Below are 24,004 nucleotides of genomic sequence, written 5' to 3'. Positions count from 1 at the left end.
TGTGTCACTAAATCAAAAGTAACTTCTCACTGGGATTTCGGTAGCTCAATGTATTCTCCTCCTCAAGAGATATGAAAACCCTGAAACTGGTCCTGTAGAGGGTAATGGTGTGCATTTCATGAATTGATCTAAACTAGGAAGAAATATATTGTAAAATGATTTTCATTGATCCTGTATTTGATGTGGGTTAGCAATAATTTAGTCTTTCGTGTTAAAACTATTTTGAATGTGTCCTTTGTTTACAACTTTTCATGTCAAATTACCTTACATTTTTAATTTTTTTTCTTTTCTAGAGCATTTCTTCATTAGTCTATTTTATATATGAAAATAATAATTTTTGTTTGTTTAGTATTTTAGGAGACTAACTCGTATTTTAAATGAGCTCTGGGAATATTGTAAATGTTAATGTTTTATTCGTTTACCGCCGACTATTTAGAAAATGAACTTTTATGCTTTAAATTTCAATATGCTTGAAACAAATAACTTTCGCATGACAGGAGTTGAGGTCATTTTATGTTGAATTATGTTTAAGCATGAACTGATGTTAACTGAAAAACTATGAAAAACAAGGGAATGTTGAAGCACAAACTTGTTGGCACTTGTCAGCAAAATATTTCTTCAATTTTGATGAAATTGTCATCTCTGGTCAATCAAACAATGTGGGCCTAGTGGTAACATATTCGTCTTGAACATAGAGTAATATCATCCAGATTCTAAAGATGCACATAAACTTTTTCTAGGTCACAGAAACATCTCATTGACGAAAGCCGACTAGGATGAATCGTAGATCCAAGGACTTCTACCAAGTAATAAGTAATGAGTTTTGTGTTCTAACGTTATCCAATCTTGCTGTATTCAGAAATTATAAGCGTGTTTATTCGCACATCGTTATCCAAAAGACGCTTTCAATGTAAGCTTTGCTACCATAAAACGATAAAGCGATAGTCTTTAGATCAAAGAATTCCCTTCTTTTAGTAATCGTTTTTCGAGCTGGTTAAATGGCAAAGTTGCTGTGCTAATTTTCATTGAATCTCCACTCCTGCTTAGTTATGAACCATAAAACCCATGTTAACTTACTATTTACTTGTGATGACTATTTTACTTTTTTCCCTATTATTTGCCGTTTTATATTGTTTTGCCTGTTACTGTGTTCATTTTTATCCATTCACTTCAACCAATTCACTTCACTCAATTAGATTCAACTGAAAAAACGAATGAGCTGAACACAAGATATATATCGAAGTAAATGTAAGTAAGTAAGTATAAGGACGGTAAAAACAAATGTTTAAATAAACCGTACTCATAAAAATTCTATGGACTCTTGGAATTATTCACCAGCTCTGGTCTTTTAAAATAAGATCAATAAATATATTTCAGGCACACCTTCATTGAGTAAGAAAGGTATTTCATTTGGAATCAGTCCTTCCAATACCATTTTCAAACACCTATTATGCATTATTTATTACATCTATAGTTTGTAATGTAAAAAGATATTAATGTTTAATCAGAATGTACAGTTTTAGAATTAACCAAGAAATAACTTAATCTTATGGTTTATTAAATATTCAATCTTAAGTATGTTCTTAAAGTTGCAGTTTTGAGAATTTACATGTTTTGCGATAGTGAAGCTGTATAACAATTAGTGTTTATGACACTCAAAAAAGAATTTATATTATTCCGTCTCTCTGATCTATAATCATATGCTCACTAGTGACTGACTTCAAGAGATGTTTCCTGGAGTTCTAGTGGGAAGCAGTGACCAGTGGAGTTCAACCAAGTCTGTTGTAGAGATGTCAACTCACTGAAGACAATTGGTGAACGGTTGCTCAAACATCGTGGATTTGTTGAAGTTAGACATTAACACCGTTGGATGACGGCTAAGTGGTCTATCGGTTAAGTGCTCTGGCGCGAGACTGGTAGGTCCTGGGTTCGAATCTCGTGAGTGCGGGATCGTGGATGAGCACTGCTGAGGAGTCCCATAATGGGACGAAACGGTCGTTCAGTGCTTCCAGGTTTTCGATGGTGGTCTAGCTTCAATTGACTCATGATTTCAACCGTGAAAATAATAATTTGTTAGTTATCGAGATAAGTTAAAAGTCAGTTGAAATATTACTAAACATGCATATAAGGTGATTAAAAATAATATCAGGCGATAATAATATTTTTAGTGTTAATAAGGACACCTTACATACAAACCTAGTCATGTGATTTTACAAACACTTGACATAATATTGATCACTTTGTAATAGCATAGTAAGTGACGTTAAACGGTTACAGTAATCAAGGTGTATGTTAACGCCTATTGACCTGTTTAAATTTATGAATCATTACAATTAGTTACATTTTACAATGTTAAAAACATAGAAACTTTTGTTAGAATTGAAAAGAAACCGTCCTTACATTAAGAAGTGTATAACTTTCCAGAAAATTGTTCTATATTACAACCATCAAGTTTATTCATATAATCATAACTTACATATATGTAATTCGTTTCAAGAGTTCCTAAAGTTTACATAAAGGATTTCAAAACGACAGTAATTGAACAGCTCTGAAATTCAGTTGATCATGATATAAAGAAATTGTTTTTTTCTGAAATAGCATATTACCGATTGACTTTATTTATGGATGTGAATGGAAATGAAAAGGAAATGGAGTACTGACTGCTACAATTAAATAACTTGGAACATTTGGCAGAAAATAATGAATATTTTGGTGATATTCTAAATTGTTTTAGATGGGGCAGTATAAAACTTCCCATAGTTTTGTTGAATAATATTTGCATAGTTGAAATCATGAGTCAATTGAAGCTAGACCACCATCGAAAACCTGGAAGCACTGAACGACCGTTTCGTCCCATTATGGGACTCCTCAGCAGTGCTCATCCACGATCCCGCACTCACGAGATTCGAACCCAGGACCTACCAGTCTCGCGCCAGAGCACTTAACCGATAGACCACTTAGCCGTCATCCAACGGTGTTAATGTCTAACTTCAACAAATCCACGATGTTTGAGCAACCGTTCACCAATTGTCTTCAGTGAGTTGATATCTCTACAACAGACTTGGTTGAACTCCACTGGTCACTGCTTCCCACTAGAACTCCAGGAAACATCTCTTGAAGTCAGTCACTAGTGAGTATATGACTATAAATCAGAAGGAGTTTCGTGTAGAATTTAGTGTTTTCATAGTTGGTCAGGTTTATGCATGCAGTCACCTCAATATTTTGTTTGGTATAACATCTGAACCCTTCATATTTTGACTGTATATCTTCATGCGTCTAATCTAAAGTAATTCATTGAAAGGTTCAGTATTGGCTTTAGTGATCTTGCAACATAAAATAAATAAGTTTATCATTTAGCACCATATGCAAAGTAACGATCAAGCTTTTAGAGTCTATACTAATTCGTTTCAACAATAAAACTGAGGCTATAGCCACTAGGATATTCCTGTCAAACCTAGCATATCAGTTATTCGATCCTCTTTCTTCCCATACAGTTCACTAAACATTACGGTCAAATCGTATTTTTTCGAAGTTACCATGGAGAACTGTGAATATTACTTTCACACGTACTCTTATTTATAATAATCAAATTTTATGTTCATAATTTGTCATTGAGTAAAAATTAATTTTTTGGCATTTTGGAGCTTAGTGTAAGTCATTTATTCAGATAATCAATAAATAACCGAATTAAAGCCATAGAATTTTAAGTCGTACTGCAACTCAAACAGTTATATGAAAAAAGAGCCTCATTTCGTATATCGAAGACGCCTCATATTTCGAAAAAATAAAAGCGTATTTGGGAAAATATTTCGAAAGAAAAATTGACGGTTTTACTTTCTTTACAAAACGATAAAATAATAATTGTTTATGACAAAGCTAACCAAAGTAATACCCTAGTTACATAAACAATAGGTCGTCGATTTTGCTTATAGTGATTCGAATGCCGTTCTTGAGGTCTTTCTCTAAAGTGATGAATACATTTTCATCGGTCGCGGCCCGGACGGCTCAGTGGTAACGTCTCTGATTGTGAAGCTGAGTGACATGGGATCGAATCTGTTAGAGAGCACCAGTTCCCTCAAGATTATAGGTACACCTTACTGACGAGTGCCAAGTAGCACGAAACCCAGGTCCAGGGTTTCTTGTTGACCACCTCCAACCACCATCTTATCTCAACATAGTGCACACAGTGTCGAGCCACCTAGACTAGTGGTCACATTGCAACTTGGTCGATAGCATTCGATCAGCACTAAGAAGGACTTGACACGCATGACATTGATCACCACCCAATGATAAATCAATTGTGATTACATTTTCATCTCACATAATATTCACATTGAAAAATGAAAATAAACACAATGAATTGTCATTTTCAGTCTTTTTGTATAAAAGAAATTTAAATGTAACTTGAAGTATAACCATCCACTTTAAACTGACACTAAGGTACAACTTAAACATTTGAAGATTTAAACCGGTTATTTATTCATTCCGTGAAGAAGCGACCTTTTACAAGGTGTAGAACGTTAAAAAGTCTATTTCCTACTCATTTGAATATGACAAATATATTGCTTTTTAACAATAAACATTCCACCCATTGCTCAGTTTATTCGAATTCATCAATTCAAACCTTCGTAAAGACACTTAAGTACTATCGCAACTTTATTCTTTTCTCATGATTGTTTTTGACAATCTTATTATTTACAATACTGTTAAACCTTATTAATAATCCATTTATCTTGATATTTTAATAAATTATACATACATACTTTCTAGCAATCTATATATACATCCATAACTTTACTATTAATATTTTAATATACTGAATTACATACATTATACAAATAGGAAAATATAATTTTGGGAATCATATGATCCTTTTTATTGGGTATACTCGAAGAAGTTAGTCGACTGGATCAAATAAAAGTCAACATTGACAAATTTTTCAAACTGCAAATCTTACCGTAGAAAATAATTTATTAAATGATTATTCCCTATAGTAATATGCCAACGATTGGTGAAGAGGTAATAATCAACAGACAGTAAGATGTGAATGTTTTCATTTACTCTGTGTTCAAGATAAACATTTCATAATGTATCTGTGATCATGAGTTCATTCATCATTTGAGATATGATTTATGTAACATCATCGTATCTCCAACACTGAAAGATTGTCATTACTTCAGTCTGTGTTATCGACAGATAAAAATCCATAATTCTAAATGTCTAGCTTATTTCATTTCACGTTTTTACCACTTTGGCAAAGTGATACTATAAATAATCAGATGTATCGATAATTCTGTAGATTCATTTTATTGACTGTCATTCTAGTTGATTTTGTCATGACTTGATTCACACATTGAAAGTTATGAACACATTCATCACTGGATGCATGAATAGTTGCCTACTTGTAATATTTTATGTGAAACTAATAATGCTGACTATTTGATTCACGTGATTGAATGCTATTCTTATCTGTTCCATACATGTCATCAACAAATGTGTATTAATTGATTGATTGAGTGTGTATTAACTGAATTTCACTACTTAACTTGTAGAGAATATGATTGTTTTGAATGATTGAGGTTATGGTTATCATGAAGTGAGTAAATGCTTAATTAGAATATTGCTGACTAGTTGATGAGTAAGTTTAAATCGATTTTTTCTATTAGCGGTTGACTTGTTTGATATTTGTCCTTTTTGTGACTAAATCGAAGCCATCTTGACGACTGCACATGGACCTGTTACAATTCGTAAGTAACTAGTCTCACCCAAAGTGGAAACTGACGTCACAATCCTGCTTTTTGATTATTTGTTCACCTTATATAAGATTGTCATCCAAATGTCATACAAGTTGTCATATTGTTTCAAAATATTTTATTAGACAGTATACAGAGACATACTCTTTAGTCTTCAAACTGTTGACTCCCACTTGCATTTAATGAGACGACATGTTGAAAATCAACTATACTGATACAAATATATTCATTGATTATCATGTTGTTAACTTTGAGTCTTTATATAGTTTAAATGTGTTCATTTCCTTAATATCATCCTTTTTCACTTTCTTTGTTTACGGTACCATTTCAACCGTTCGTAGTTGATCTTTGTGAATTTCTTCGTTCATTTTGCTGTTAGTTTAAATAGTGACTATTCGAGTGGATGGATCAATCTATAATTATCTGATTGATTAAATTAAATTTGATTAAATTTATGTGAATTTTAATATTATTTATGCATAATAGAATAATATATCTTCTTATTAAGGTAAATATATATAGATTTTGAATTATTTACACGACTGTCTAAATTCGGTGCTCCTTTGAAATCAGAAATACTGTTTAATCAACCAACATATATTTACTTATGTGTTTCTTAAGTTGGTTTCATTTTGTTTCCAAGAATATTATTAGAGTAATAAAGGTAGATAGTTTCAATATCAATGTGTTAGTTAATATATTCTTTCTTATTTCATGTCTTAATAGGTATATTCTGTTTACTTGATGTATTCTTTGTTCAGCCTTTTTTTTTCAATAATGTCCACATGAAAAACACTTTCCAAAATTTAATGAAATAATCATACAAGCAATTTTTATCTTAATTTTATTTATTTTTTCAGCTAACATATGAGTTTGTAACGGGAAATCACTTTCAAAAGTTGTTTTGTTCAAGTAATCTAATAAAAGATATAATCGATTTCATTTAACCTAAGGAGGCATTTTCTAATAATATCTGTTTCAAAATATATTATCAGTAAAACAAGTGACATTTATTTAGTGTTCTGTATGAGTTTGATATTTACTTTAAATGACTTCATCAATACGATACTACTTGTAATTGTGTATAAATATTTGCAAATTGAGACTGTTGGACTGAACTGTATATCTTTATGGTTAGATTTTATGTTATTTCTCAAAATAGAACAGCTCTCTTTTATATAATAAATAAATAAATCTTAGAGAAGAACAAATGTCAGTCAAGATTCGAAAGGATAGTTATACAAATATTTGGTCCTGAATATATACACTATAATAACTTGTACACATACAGCTTTATATATGACAATTTGCACATATTATTCCATTACACGACTGATATTTAAATTACGAAATCCATTCAACATCTGAACATGACTGAACAAATGTTCAATGTAAAATTGTTTTCGTAACTTTATGCATAAATGATAAATTGAATTTTGATCATTTCCATGGAAATGACTAAATTTAACTTCCGGATAAAACGTTGTAGTTATCTAATTTTTTTTCGAATACCACTTGATTTCTCAGGAATCCTGATCACTAAGATTTTCTCACTGAAAGGAAGCAAAAATTTCAAATAATTCATTCAACAAACAGTGAGTGAAATCGCTGGATTTCACTTCGTTAGTATACATATAATTCAAGGATCATTCAATTACACAACTGCCATCAATCCAGACGCTTCAGTGGTCAAGCGTTCGTCCAAAGATATCCCTAACAGTATACCCTTTTCACATATTTAAAGAAATTGACTTTTGTAGGTATTTGGTCTAAGCTACGGAGTAGGAACTTGTTTGTAATGTTTTTAAACATTGAAACTGGAAGAGATTACATGATACTCATACTTTCAGCGCAAACACAACTATTTCTTCCCCATGATCTGGCAAACGATATTTGTACATTCATAAAACCTATGTTCATGTAGACTACATTTCTCGAGAGGTTTGGTGATGGGTTTATAACAAAAATAATATTGATGACTATCGTAAAAATATCCTGTATAAGTAGTCAAAAAATGTTTGCTTACTCCTAAACCAAAATCATTTACAAAATGCTTTAAATCTATGTAGATAGTGTTGGTTTTCAGTTAAGTAAATATCTCATTAAGTTTTTCAGGGAGATTTTGAAAAATAAACTTTACAGGTCTGAGCAGTTAATTATGTAGTATCTAAAATTTTCTGATAACTTCATTATTGGGTACCGGCCAGTTTATAACAAGTGAAACTAATGCCTAAGACTATTATAAGACCATTTTCTGTAACCAGATGAGAATTCATACCCACCTTCTTAAGCACAAATTAACGCAGTGATATGTCAAACAGAATCATCTTGACCAAAATAAGATGACATTGACATGTTCCGACCCATTATGATTTTGATTTTACTAAATACATTCTGCATTGTTTCCCTTGTATTATCTAGACTTGTCTCGGTTATTTATGTACTCTGAGGAAATAACTTACATCAAGTCACGAAACGTCAGAAACACAATTTTCTACTCGTTGGGAGATCACAAAATATTAGACAAGAATTCAGTTACTTTAATGTTTACATACAGAAGAGCATTGAAAGGTATTTCTTCTTCTTCTTCTTCTTCTTATTATTATTATTATTAGCTTTATTCAATATTATATTTTTGGTACAATATGGAATTCTCAGCATAAAGTACTTCAACAAGTTTCCGTTTCTTACTTCTTCGTCCTTCCTGACGATAAATATTGAGTAATCGCCAGTTCAAAGTTAGCAGCTCAGTCAATTGACATCTGGATAATGTACATTTTTCTCGCTGCATATTGCCAGCAACCACGATATCTCTAATTAGGCCTTCTATAACCTTTACAGCGAAAGGTCTTACACTTTTCAGAAACGCACCTGAATAGGTTGTGCGATTAATAGGCATAATGATGTATTAAAACAAACGAAATTAGATAACTTGTTGAAATATCTAGATGACAGGAACAGGTAGCCCAGATGTTTAAACAGGCCGCCAATGGCGTCTTGATATTCTCTGAAATATCCCATCATATTGAAACAGGTAATATAAACGAGGAATATTCTTTCCAATAATTTCTAATCAGGTTCTGCATTTATATATCCGAGTTAACAATCCATAACATTGGCCAGGTTTAAAGCAGAGTATAACATTTAAAATCATAATATGTAAATTTTAGATCATTTGTTATATAAAATCATATCAAATGGTTAGTGTCGGGGTGACTAATACGATGTGTTAACTTGAATATATGTTAAATGAAATTGTAAAATTAATGATTAGAATAAATGTGGTTAACATGGGGTGAGAGATAACACTGTAATTATAAATCAGAAATCAAGTAATATGTAGAATATTATGAATTGGGTAAGAATCTGCAAGTAGGGATGGATGTTGAACATAATTATCAAAAAGGTTGCCGGGTGTTATAATAATAGTGATAATGATAATAATAGCAATGATTAGATGTGTGAATAACATTAGCTTAAATTATGAAAATAAACACTAATCAAATTACGTCACCATATCATAAAAAATGATTATTAACTAGTTAGGTCTGAATTCGGCAGAAGTAAAAGGAGCGGTCGAATATACTCCTTCCGGACACAAGGCTCTGGCTTTTTGATCCGAATAGTTATTGCTTCAACCATCTGAATGATTATTAGTCTGACGGATCTATGCAGATTGCTGCCAACACGATATAATGTTGTGAACTATTGCTTCATGTTGATTGTATGGCTCATTAGTACTAAATGAGCTAAGATTTAACTGTTGACAGCTTTAACTATACCTTTGCTTAATCACACCGAGAGGTGGTCGCGGGCCGAAAACATAACTTCCTAGAACACCTGCCAATAGAGCTTGCTCCACAAGAGCAGCTTCATCGACAAAAATAGAAAGAAGTGGCCAGTCTAGGTAATTTATCTTCCGATCTCGAAATGATCATTAGATGTGTAGAAAACAATAATTGTAGTTTACCTGCATTAAAAGTTCTTTGGATTACTCTGTGCAACTCTAGTAGTCTGCGTTTAACCATCTGTAATTTTAAGAACGAATTGTAAGCTACGAATATACTGATCTCTGAATGTCATTCTATCCAATCACGTTATAAGAGTTTCTACAGTTGAAATATTTCTAATTTGTATTATTAGATCCCTGTTTACAATTCTACCAATCATTGGATATGTTGTTTTTAGGAAGAACTGATGCAATTGTAAAATGTCAATGTGTCCAATAAAAAAATTCATTTTCTCTGTTTCTAATGCAAATTTATGTTTCAAATAGTAATGGATCATTATTGTCAATTCATGAGTTTTGCAAACAAACCTATAAGTCTTCTAATATTGAATAGCGCTGCTTAAAAAAATAGTCTACCGGGAAAATATTTGATGTATAACCAAAATTCACCACAAAATTATTTCAGTTTTATTTAAAAAACAAAAAACAAATGAAAGACATCAATGGTTTTTTCTATTATATACTCTAAGTAACTTTTGTTTAGCCTTTAAGTGTAATAATTTAACAAACGTTAAGCAATCCTATAAAAAGAATTCCTTCCATAGTCCATGTTTATTTGTGTTGATGTTTGATTGATTCGAATTATAAGATTCAAGCTAATACATTTTCGTTAGTAGAATAGAACTATGAAGACCAATTCCTTCCAACGCTTGTGAATTAGGGTTATATCGAGGCAATACGCACAGTATATACATATGTCAATTAGAGACTGACCAGTTGCAGTCCTTAAACATCAATGGGAAGATTCAAACAAACAATACTAAGTGAATTTAAACTTCATCCCAATACACAAGCAAGTGGCTATCAGGACTCAGTGGGTGAAAGGATAACGCGATGGCGTTTGAAGCGAAAGGCACTGGGTTCGAGTCCTAGAGTGAACATCAACTCTGAGATGCAGGTACATCCAGCTGACGAGTCTCAAATAGGGCGAAACGCGCGTCCTGGATTCCACTACTAGCCACTATCCATCTTTGTTTACAATTAGACAGTTCGTTTACATGTTACGACTTATGAATTTAAACAAACAGAATTCACTTTATAGCAGACAAAATGTCTTTCGAAATTATTGAATCCACATTTTTCACTTCAAACTTCTTGAAAATAATTTTATTTTAAAAAAATACCTAGAATACAGATTACAGGCTAAATGATTAATTAATTAATTTAAATATGTATTTTTTTATTCACACAATGGAGTTCACTAATAATTGAGCTTTATGCTCAATAACTAAAAATCACATGTTTGTTAAAGGTTAACAAATTTATTTAATATTTAATGTGCTCAAAATCACATGATTACCATAATAGATGTGTGTGTGTGTGCAGATCAATGAGTATATATGAAATAAATAATTTATAAAATATAATCAATTATAACCCCTCCCCCCTATTATTTACATTTTTTGCAATAATCTGAACTTTTTATCCAAGTGACTTTTATTGTATAAATCCTTTTATAGTACTTATTTACCCATACTGTCCAGAAGCAGACCATTTAAAAGTATTATAAACTATAAAAATTTTTAATCTATTTTTGTTAAGAATTATTTTTTTGAAAATTGCCCAATAAATGAAAAAAATTGAAAGGAAACTACCACTTATTCGTATGTATTAAGCACGTACATAAATCTATTTGTGAATGTACGTGTTAAATGTGTGTGTGTATGTAATATGTATTTACTTAAGTATGACTTTGTATGTATGTTTACGTTTTTCCTTTAAACTATTTTGAGTTATAACTATTCCATGCAAAGTATACTAGTTAGTGAATAAATGTTCATTACATAACCAAACCGTGTAACACTCAAGTTGTAAAATATACTTCAGACAACAGTGTTTCTCCAGTTACTACTTTAAATTTTTTTATTCCTAACCATACAATTATTATTGTGTTTAAACTTCAACATAATAATGGATGACTGTAGTTCAGATATAATTGAACAAGCTCGTCAATTGTTTATGCATTGTGATACAGATAATTGTGGCTATTTAACACGTCAAGCATTAGATCGTCTTAGCGATCGTTTACCATTGACGATGTCACAATTGGATTTTGTATTCAATCTACTAGATAAAGATAAAAATGGACAATTGACTTTGGATGAATTCATTCAAGGTTTCGGTAAGTGATTATTTTATAATATAATAAATTCTTCTCTTGTAATGATTCCATTTAATTTTTGGTGATTAAATAAACTTTGTTGTTAACTGAATTAACTTTATTCATTTCTCAACTGTCTGGTAGCCATTAAGCTAAGGGATTAAAGAATACTTTGTACTATAACAGTTGTTGAATTGATAAAGATATTCATTTCAAAGCTTTGATCGGTATAACCGTTTTGTTTGTTGTAATCACGTGGTGAATTCTGCTTTCGTAGAAAAACAGACTTGTGTCAAAAGACCATGAAATAAAAAATACTGATATTTAATTATCCTGGTTCCAAACAATCACTTGTAAAATTAAATCACTTATACAAGTGAATTGTTAGCTATTAACATCATCTACTATTCGGTAATGACTACTTCAGATGTGTAATTACTACAGAAAGTGAATAGATATTGGAAAAATATTTAACCGATGCTCGTTTTTGTCATATTTCACCAACCATCAGACTTTAATTATAGATAAACAAAGGTAAGACTTATATTTTCTTAAATAGAGAAAACATAATCATGGTTGGGTCATCATCACCCAAATTAGGGATTGATTATATTTCACTCCATGCATATTTGATGAATTAACAGTCTAAACGTCTTTGAAGAAGAGTTATTTACTTCGCAAAAATAGTTGTTGTTGTGGACGTTGTTTTATGGATTAACGTTCACAACAAGATCTAAAGGCCAAGCGTTTATTTTATGGAGGGGTTGTAGATGTGCACTTATAAATACTCTGTTTATGGTGAGAAATAGCTGTCAAGATCTTTCTAGCTATCAAAGGCGCTCAAACTGAGATTATAGAGTGATAAGTACCATTGACAAATTAAACTGATCTATGCAAAACATCTGTGATACAGTAGCTCACTTTAATTAATTAGGTTATCTCTTACTCATATTTAGATAAATATTTTTAGAGAATCTGATAGACATACGTGATTCTTCAGTCTGATCCTCATTTCGGCACTTTTACCGACAAAATGTGTGTGTTTTAGAGGTGTGATATGAATGTTTTAAAAGAGACTATGACCTATATAATTATTTCATATATTACATCTAGGTATCATAGTCTGTCAGTTAAACTATATATATACTACGAATAGGTAGATAAAGTATACTTAATTTTTCGAAGTTTCGGTGAGTAATGATAAGGTCTAAAAATAAGATTTGATAAATCACCACCCTGTTCATCACCTTTCTTTTTATTATCTTGCCGATGATAATAATAACAGTATTTATGACAGATTATCTTTTTTATCCCTTTATAGGAAAATAGAATTGCTTTCTTCTTTGAAATAGTCCTTTCTAGCTAAAATGACCTAAAGTCCATAACGAATAAGTAACTAATGTTAAACAAATAATAATAGCCATGATCTTGAGTGTATTTTACTACATGGCGAAAGATGCAATCTACCGACATAATAAACAAGGTGTTGAATGGGCAATAAACTAAGAAAATTATTTTTGAATCAATGTTACTTCATCACCAAGAACTATATAAATGACCGGTAAATATTGAAAGTAATATGACATACCTGGAGAATAAAACTATGCATAAAAAATAATCCGAAATATAATAATTAGTTATTCCATCGAGAGTGCTGGATAATATATTCTATCCTTTAACTGTTATCTTGTGCTTAATTTAGGTATGGTAAATATAATTGGTAAAAGTATATCAAAGTGTAATATAATAAGGTCGACACTTTTAATTTTAATCTTTTATAGTATATTTCGTTTCAGATATAACGAAAAATATAGTTTCAATATCCATAATATTGTTAACAGTAATTGATATAAATAAACATTATTTTGTAGTGATACCCAATCAACAGTGTTATGTTTAGAGGGATTTTGTGATACCATGGGCTAGATATTACAAAAACTAACAACAATGTATCACTGTATAGTAGGGTTAAATGTAAAAAATTATGTAACTTTGAAGAATTTGATAAAACCATACGTTATAATTCAAAAGATTCCATACACAATGATGTCATTATGAATTCTTTTGGTGTATTCCATCTGGGAGATTCAAATAAAACTTGAGTTCATATTCGAGCATGTTTCATAACAGACGTTAGAATTGTTCAACTCACACTGAAATCTAAAAAATCATTTGAAATATATGATTTTACTCAATCTCAATAAATATAATCAAAAAATTCATGAAATATATGATACATATATGAAAAGACTTTTAATCACATAAAATTCTTTAGCGTTTTTGGATTTATCCTCTGTAAAGTATATAAAACAAACAACCTCGTTTTCAGATGTTTCACGGGATTGTAAATTATAATTTTGACATAGTCAATAAATGAATTGCGGTTTATTCTTGGAATGAAAAAAAGATATCTTCAAATTTTTATCGTCTTATTTCACAAAATAATGTGGAACGTCCTAATAATAAATTTTATCAAATAAAAAGACCATTAATAAAGTCTAAAATTCATTCAGTACCGTTCAACTTAACGTATAGTGAATAAAAACTTTCAGTGTCTCATAACAAGAATAATAACACTAACAATGAATGGATGAAATTGATTTAAAATGACAGTCGCACAATATCGTGGAGTGGTTGAAGTCAGACTTTAACGCCGTTGAATGCCGGTTAAGTAGTCTAGAGGTTAAGCGTTCACGCGTGAGACCGAAGGTCATGGATACGAATCCTGCGTGAGGGATCATGATCGCACACCGCTGATGAGCCCCGTAACAGAACGGAACGGTCTTTCATTGCTTCCAGGTTTTTAATGATAGTCTAACATTGATCCATTCGTGATCTTAATCTAAACTCAACAATTTCTACAACCCCATACTGATAAAACCGTTTCACGTAGTGATATTTCTTTTGATTAGGTAAAACAAATAATAAGTTAAATTAGTCCGTATCTAAAGTGTCTAATTACGAAAACTAACATGATATGTGCAACGATTTGTTGATTCGGAATAAATGCATAAAATTACTCTACGAAAACGAAATTTAAACTCTGGTTTTAATAAAACATGACATATCTCTATCATTTACTCAAAAAATGAAAATGAAATAATATATTAATCATAATATTATTTCGAAGATTGAAATTTTAGACACGTTCATAATGAGCTGACAAGGTTCTTGAAAATGTAATGAAATATGGTTGAAAAATCAAACTATATGCAGTTAAATAATTGTTATTGAATGAGATTTGATGTAAACTGGAAAATGATTATGTCTTGCTGTTCCCCATAACCAATGTATACAAAATGAAGAAAGTATGTACACTGTTGAAATGTCTGTGAAGCAGACCTCTGCATTTATTTTTAGAACAGACTTTTATGAAATAACACAATTATTATGGACTTATAACTGTACATTTTTCTAAAGAAGTTAATTAAAACAAAACTTGTTCATGAAAAAATATTCTTTGTTCCTGAATACTCTGTAAGGTAATGCTAGACTTTCATGTAATAAAAAAATTGCACAGATAACAAAGCAGATGAAATTGAAAGACTTTTTTTAGTCATTGAACTAAGACATTGATTTATTTCAAGTTATCAAATCAAATAACTTCTATCTGAACTAAATTGATAGTGTTACCTTGGTAACTAGTATCGTTTAGTTATTTTCCGTTCCTTTTGAAATCTCAGAGCTATACAAACACTGTGCATGTTTATTACCTCTTATTCCTTATTGTCATTATCATCCATCATTTTAGATATTTATTATATTTGTATAAATAATATCTCCACAAACGTTAACGCTTCCCATCTAATACTAGAATAGTCATCTTTAGAGCATAGAGTTGTTCTCTATGATCGATTTTCAGTATTTTGATTATCTTTGAATAGGTGTAGTTTCTAAGACAAACATATATTAGTAAGCAGTCCCTCTAAAAATAGTAAACAAAATATTGATTTTCAAGGGGAAATTAGATCGCTTTTCAAGCAGTTGAGTTGTTGGTTAGTCAAATAGTAATTCAATTCAAATCCAATTATTTCAGATCTCATTCATTTATATGAATATTTCTATCATGAAATAAAGTTGGATTGTTTATGAATAGATTTTCATTCGTTTTATCTTATTTCACTTAATTTGATATTAATAAAAATGAATGAAATCTTTCCTGAAATGACTTCTGAACTACAATTATAATATTAATGGAATAAATTCATTAAGATTTCTTCTGGCATAATTTATTCTTATCAGAAGGGGTCTATCGGTTAAGTGCTCTGAAGCGAGACTGGTAGGTCCTGGATTCGAATCTTGTGAGACGAGGTCGTGGATGCACACTGCTGAAGAGTCCCACAATAGGACGAAACGGCCGTTCAGTGCTTCCAGGTTTTCCATGGTGGTCTGGCTTCAATTGACTCACGCTTTCAACTATAATTTATTCTAGTGAAATAATATCTATAAATACACAAAATGAGCTTTGTAACTATCCGTCAAACGATAAACTAAATAGCTTAACTATTAAATCTAATACTGATCCAGTATACCACGTCCTCACATACATATATGAAACATTAAAGGATTTCTTTTATTGCAACATTGGTAAAATATTGACCTTTTGAACTTTTTCGATATTTTCTTTAATCTTCTCGTAAATCATTTTTATGTTCTTTTTCTCATTAGATGAAAATTAGTGTAGTAACATCAAATCGTAGGTATTCCTTTTTTTTCTTTGTTTATTTCAATGACTAAAAGTGTATATTTACCTAACTCTCCTCTTATTTAGTCTACATAGTATTTCGTATATGTTCAATTAAAAACAGTATGAACATCTAGATTGTATATTCTGTGTTTCATCAGAAATTTCTGTTTTTTTTCGAAAGTCTGTATGATCTTTACCAAATAGATATTGTGTATTCAATTGAAAACCTTTAATACATGGTCCAAACTTCGATTATAATGAAAGTTCCGATGATTACACCTTGACTGTTTTAAAATTACTAATAGTCCCAAAATTCCTCATACTTTATTTTACACTCTTGTTTATCTATGATAGTTTATTAAACCATAATTTTTGAATATCAATAAACCTGAATGAAAATCAGAAGAGAATATTATCATATAAGTACTATAGTGAACAAAACATGACTAGGGACAGTCGAATGTATTTTAGCACATTACAGAATATTTCATTAAAATATGAGAACCATATAATGAACAGTTAATTTGCAAAATAACAATCAACTGTCTCAATTTGACTGTTTCTTCTGCAAATATCTGTCCATAGTCTCCGATTATAATTGTTCTTGCATTTTCGTACCAATAGCGTGCCTTTCCCGTTCTCCCCTTATCGATCTTCTACTGAAATACATTCAATACCAGACATCATATATTACTTATGTGGATATCAGTAACCCACACCATAGTACAAGTCTATCATACATTCTACTTAAAATGTTAAGTGTTTGTTGTTATTTTGCACTAAGTTGAACAACAGAAGTATAAAACTTTAAGAACTACTGATAAAGAATTTGTTCCTTTCCATTTTTATTTTTAAACATTTAAATTGTATAAACAGTTCATGTTATTCATCTGTCTAAATTCAGAAATTGTTACTCATTAAAATGAACTACATTGTAGTTCAGTTAATGTAGGGTTTCAAATTTTATTAGATAGAAATTAATTTCCTTTTGACTCCAATTAGAAATATAGTATGTTATTAGTCTAATAGTATTATGATTCTATCTCGTTAAATATCATGAGTGTTGAGTTATAAAAATCTTTTCAAAAATTTTAATACATTTAAGCTATCCATGATACTTTAGACAATAATACTTTTTTTTTACAAAAACCTCGCTTAAAATTCTTTGACATAAATTATATTGATGTTAACTGAATTTGTTGTGAACGTTTCTGTCAAACTAAGGAAACTTATCATTTTGTAATAACAATAGCGAATACGTGTCATTTATGCCCTATGTGATGAAGTGCGATAATATAGCTAATTCATTTTATTTAGAGTTATTTCCTGTGAATATGAAACAAAACAGCTTTTTTAATAATTTTATGGGTTTTAATTTGTTCATTACTGATTTTTAGTATTGCGTGTTAAGATTTCAAGCTAAGGTAGAACAGTTATGTTGACGCCTTTCCTTATCCATGGTTTATAGGCTTTTATACGTTGATACCCACTAAGACTTTCAAATATTCAGTGTTTATTGGCTGATTTATACTAGTATTGACGAAGCAACTAAGAGATGTTCACAAATATTTATCCATGTGCTGAAGTTGAAAGCTATAGAGGGTTTCTTCATTTGAGTCAAATTTAGATTCGAACAATTGAGAGGTCATTCAATAGTCGATTATTGTAGAAAAGAACCTCATACCATCACATGAAATTTTTTAAAAGGCACTCATTATTAGTGTTAATTCTACGTAGTAAACTATGTTATATTGAACTAAAATATATGCATAACATCTAAATTATAGGATTCTAAAAATGGACCAATTTGACATTCATTGATCACTGTTTTCATCGTTCTTCAATTAATAACAGTTTGAAATGAAATTTATCTACATATGACACAAAGCTTTCACAGAATTAACGAGCGTAATAAATAAACAGGTTGTTTAATGAAAGAAGAGCTAGTTCTATAAATAAAATGATTGGACAGTGAGCTAAAAACGACTTAACAAAGCTACTACAGTTTAATGAGATCTCCAATATTTTCTATTTAAAAATAAAATTCAATACTGACGGTAACTTGAAAAAACATATCTAATTGAAGTAATTTCACGTATGTACATCATTTATGAAACTTCTGGCTGATTAGGTCTTGCACACTTCAAATTCATTAATATGCTTAAGTATGCTTAAGTAGGATGACGGTAATTCAATTTCCCATTCAAATTTAACAAACTAGTATGAGTAAAAAATTGAACTTATTTGTTTCGTTTCATGCAAAATGATTTTGAGTTTTTACTTTCTGTCATTGTTATCATCATTTGATTATTATCATTTAATTACAGGTCATTTTCTAGTTGATAAAGCTGCAAACAATTTAGTATTGGATGAAGAAATTGACGAACAATATAATCAAATTATATCATCATTAGATCCAGAAAATGTGTTGAAAAGGTAAAAATAATTTGTTAAACCTACTAGAAGAAATACATTTTACTTTATATATTTATACGTTTACAAATATATACATGTGTAATAGTAATCAATACAAATTAAAAAGTACGTTAGTATGCATCGAAGATAGCACTTATCGAATACAAGTGTCAGTTCGAGAGATATGAAGTAGGGTATAGCTGCTTTGCCCTAGTATCTAGCTTCTCATCACTGTGCATCCACAACTATACACTTCATATATAACATTGTACGACGCCCTCATACCAATGAGTTGGAATTTAGTAGACTATAGTTTGGAATTAACTTAATTTCAAACGTAATATGATCGTTAGTCAACATCATCGACGTGTAGCAGTTATGATATCTCAATAAATCTTCATAATAATCATTTTGACACTTGTAACCAGTCAATTATTATTGAAAATATTATTTATGTCCAGAGTGATTTTCATCGTAAAATGATATCAATAAAGAACTATAGAAAAACTAAGCAGTAAATCAAAGTTTTGTCCAACGGTTTTTTAGCTGAGGTCAGTTCATAACGCACACCACTTGTGTCGATAAGATTGTCGACAACATATCTATATATTTCTTAAAGCTATATTACAGGACACCGGATATAAATATATCATTGATATATTTTTTAGTATCATGTCGATACAAACATTCAGTTTAGAGTTGCACACTGCTGAGGAGTCCCACAATAGGATGAAACGTCCGTCCAGTGCTTCCAGGTTTTCCACGGTGGTCTAGCTTCAAGTGAATCATGATTTCATCTATACATAAAAACTACTTGTTTGAAAAATAAAGAATCTTGGATTTCTGATAAAAAAAGCATATTGATTATCTATAAACAACAATGATCAAATTCAACAAACAGTTTCCTATGACTAGTAAAACTAATTCTAGATGAAGATGTCATTCGAACTCAATCGATCTGATTACTTCATATCAAATATGAAACAAATACACTGTGTAATACAAAGCTATCAAAAGTGTAATTATTCATTTACCTAAAATGTAAACTGTTACCTCCATACTATTTAACCAATTAAACTAATTAAAAGAATTTCAATTACACACTGATTATTAAGTTGACTTCTTATAATAAACTTTAATTGAACACATTCTTTTACTAACCTATAGCTTGTTTTTTCCTCGTTTTATTTTCAATTTCATTGTTTGTTTGTTTGTTTTTGTGAATTAGCTATGAACAAGTAAAGCATATATGGAAATATATGAAATTGGCTAATTCACATTTATTACCAGAATTTGAAGATATGTTAAGAGCTATAATGAAAGAGGTTAATACGGCTAGAGTAGAATATGAAAATATGGAACGTATGATACAAAAGTAAGCCTTATTTCTTATCATTTGTTTATGATTTGTTTGTACTTTTTTATTAGCATTAATTGTCATTAGTAACTAGATGGTTGACAAAAATATTCAAATATTTGGAATGAGATTACAACGGATTTATTTTGTCTGAAAGGAGAAAGTTTTTTATCCAGATAGAATAATCTTGACTGTAAAATCTAATCTGATCGATTCATAGTTAAAATCATCCGTTTCAAAATCACATCACTTCAGGTTAGTTATTATAAACTGCTCAAACCTCGATCTTCAAAATGATAAAGTACCTGGTAAAAAAACTATTTAAATGGATCAATATATTGATAGTCATTTAGTGCGATGAATAAAGCTATGGGTTGCGGATGGAGTATAATAATATCAACAGCAACTAATGAAGAGGTGTATAGGTTCTAAGAAAAATAAATAATAGATACATCCAAATTATTTCAGCTTGCTTATAATCATGTTAATCAAGATCTACAATTGCTGGTTTTTATTTATTTTGATAGAAATTTGATTATAAATTGAACAATATAAAATCAAAATAAATTCTTGATATAATCACACGGTCCCATACATTGAATACAGCAAATGCAAATAATATATAGCACTTTTACTCTCTATTTTATTAAGATTAATAGTCTACTAATACCATCCAGAAGGTATGTCACGAAATTCCCTTTTTAGTCAATAAGTTTTATTTAGTACAACTGTATAATCAAATGTATCTGCTTTAGTAAAAATGTGTGTAATTTTAATAGTACTACTGTTTTGTACAGTTTACTTCTTGAATGTCTCCTAGTTTTATTCGCACAGTTCATACTTCTCTTTCTTTTTCTTCAGATAATTAGATAACAGTTTTTCGTTCGATCAATTTTAGACCAGTTTACTTCTATTTTTCTATATGATAAAACTTTATGAAAAAAAGTGAATAAGGCAAAGAAGCTTTCATCCACATGTTGAAATTTTTAAAAATATTTCAACTAGACGATTGATCCAACATTTATATTATTTGGAAGGGGGTTTTGTGAAGATTTCAGTAATTTTATATAGTTGAAATGATGAGTCAGTTGAAGCTAGACCACCATGAAAAACCTGGAAGCACTGGACGGCCGTTTCGCCCTACTGTGGGACTCCTCAGCAGTGCCCATCCTCGCTGTTAGATATAGTTGAATTCATAAAAAAAAATTCTCAGCTATTTTTTATTGTTTGGTCCGACGGTTGATAATAAGTACTCGAATTCCAAGACAGATTTGAAACTGTACAGCTGTATGTGTTAGTTAAGAACATTTCACCGATTACTTTATATGAAATTGAACCAAAGTCATAAACAGCTTACAACAAAAATAATATGTTTGAACAAGTGGTGCTAGATTACAATTCAGATCGTTTATAAGTTGAATCAATGTTTGATAAATAACCCTACAAACACTTTATATTTACTCGTTAGTGACCGACATGTTATTTACAGGTACTGAATAATGAGAGTCAATCAAATCAAATATAAGATATGAGGTGACCATCTGACTGAATCATAAATTAATCCCATGTTACTGTTAATAACAGAGTTATCTCTATCTATTTAAAACAACGTAATGATATTGATCATTCTGAATAGAATATTTTCCATTATTGTTCTTTTTACTTTATTATAAGATATACTTTTCAAATCAATAATGTTTACAATAGTTTCAAAAACTTAAAAAATTAATTTCATTAAACCATAATGAATTTTAAAGTGGTAAAGGAAATAGAATTTTCATTATTTACATTTTGATAAAGATAAACAAATATATGTTTACAATCATAAATTCATTTAACAAGATATTTGCAATAGTAACTAATCTTAAAATGTTGTTTGATAACTGAATATTCAAGAGTGGAACTTGATCAAGAAAAAACTCGTCAGTAGCTTGTCCATTCACTTACTTATTTGAGTTTTTTCTTCTTTGAACATAAACCATAATTTGCCAGACTAATGAAATCCATGTCTTTCATACGTTTTTTTTTTAAAAAAAAATAAAGTTAATTATCCACTGAATATAAATTCATTTCAGTTTAGTTTTAATGCATAGAAACATTTGTAAACGTGGTATATTTTCTTGATAATTTTAAACAAAAAATGTATGATCAACTTTACAAAATAAAATGAATCCATTCTCTATTGTTTTATTAAATACTAATAGCTTTGACTTTTCCATAAATAAAAGGAGAAATGATAAAAGAGATTGATATGTGTAAATTGGTTTATTTAATAATAAAGTTCAGGACGAAACAGCACAAAAAAGTGACATTGGACACGGAATAGTGCATATTCGTATGTGAAACACCAAGTCTTTCGGAATAACTGAGGATGAGATCGCAAATAAAATTAGTAAACTTAAAAAAATTTAATTAATTAAACTATTTCGATTGATCAGACAAAATCCTTCTTAATATACATTTTATTCACATGATTTATTATATTATATTGATTGTAACTTGATACTTTACAACGAATCATTCTAACCTTCTGTATCTCATCTCTCCAATTGATAAATGACACGATTTTGAAGGTACTTAGACCGTAACAAATGCAAGGATACACCATTTTTAAATTTATAATATTGTTTAATTCACTAATATAGCTTATTTTGGCTTTTGTTATACAATGATTATAGACTGGTAGCTGTAGATGCTTATAAAATTATTAGAACTGTTTGCTCTAATATTTTTTTGTTTTTGATAAGTCATTATGTAGATAGAAGAAACTAACGTTATCTATTAAGTTAGGTTGTCTTACAGACGTCACATGTTTCTGAGTGAAACCACCAACCATACTGATAAAAGATCACTGATTGTTCAATAAATACTCCTCCAGTAGCTCTTCCAGAGTTACTGCCGGTCCCAAGCCCGAGCAAAGGAGGAGAGTTGGGAATGGGTGTAGCGACCCCATCCTGTAGAAAAACTAACTCACTAAAAAAAACGCTAACCAGAAAAAATTATTATTATCATTAAAAAAATGAGACTCAATGATCTTCTAATTAGAAATGTAGATTACTTCTCTTCATTCACTTAAATCAAATTTATATGTTTTACCTTTAAAAGTTTATTATTATTATTACTTTCTTGAATACAAAAACTATTGATTCCATAGAATTATTTCTAGTTTTAAGATATTACTATTCAATTGAAGGTGTCTTGTTAGATTTATCTAGTTAAACATTTACAAATAAATGTTGTCCGTGAAACAGTTTACATATATAGTGTATAAACATAGATTTTTTTTGAACATACATTATATATATATATATTCTATTTACCTAAATATGGATGATTAATATCCATTTCCTCAACACAGTTTTTATTAAGAAGTACAATATTGTTTAAATGATTTTGACTGAGTTAAAATGATATTCCAAATTGTAATTGTTGTATAAATTGTATTAAATTTAAATCTGACGAAGATATTTTATTAAAACATTAGAATATTGTTACATCTCGAACTTAGATTCTTAGTATATCGCGTAATACTTTAGCACTCAAACGCTAGAACCCTCCCAAGTCGCAAAATGAGAGAAGACAGAAAACTAGTAAGTAGGAATGTTATTCCCAAAAAAGTGTCAAATAAAGTACAAAAATCTCATGTATTTATAGTTTTTGGCTGAAAATAAATCATCATTTC

The 24,004-nt window shown here is 30.0% G+C and overlaps 1 protein-coding gene across 1 annotated transcript in view; it reads left to right on the top strand.

Moving 5' to 3' along the window:
- Positions 1-11,673: 11,673 nt before the first annotated feature.
- Positions 11,674-24,004, top strand: part of Smp_150830 (hypothetical protein) — a gene marked incomplete at both ends in the record, with an annotated part of 43,937 nt that continues 31,606 nt past the window's right edge. Inside the window, 3 exons of the mRNA XM_018796916.1 lie at positions 11,674-11,884; positions 18,878-18,986; positions 20,194-20,340. Coding sequence (XP_018652010.1) covers positions 11,674-11,884; positions 18,878-18,986; positions 20,194-20,340 — 467 coding nt within the window. The remainder of the gene's footprint in view (positions 11,885-18,877; positions 18,987-20,193; positions 20,341-24,004) is intronic.

Source organism: Schistosoma mansoni, chromosome 4 (genome assembly GCF_000237925.1).
Source record: "Schistosoma mansoni strain Puerto Rico chromosome 4, complete genome".
Classification (NCBI taxonomy): Eukaryota; Metazoa; Platyhelminthes; class Trematoda; order Strigeidida; family Schistosomatidae; genus Schistosoma; species Schistosoma mansoni.
This window is presented reverse-complemented; position numbering and strand designations above follow the sequence as displayed.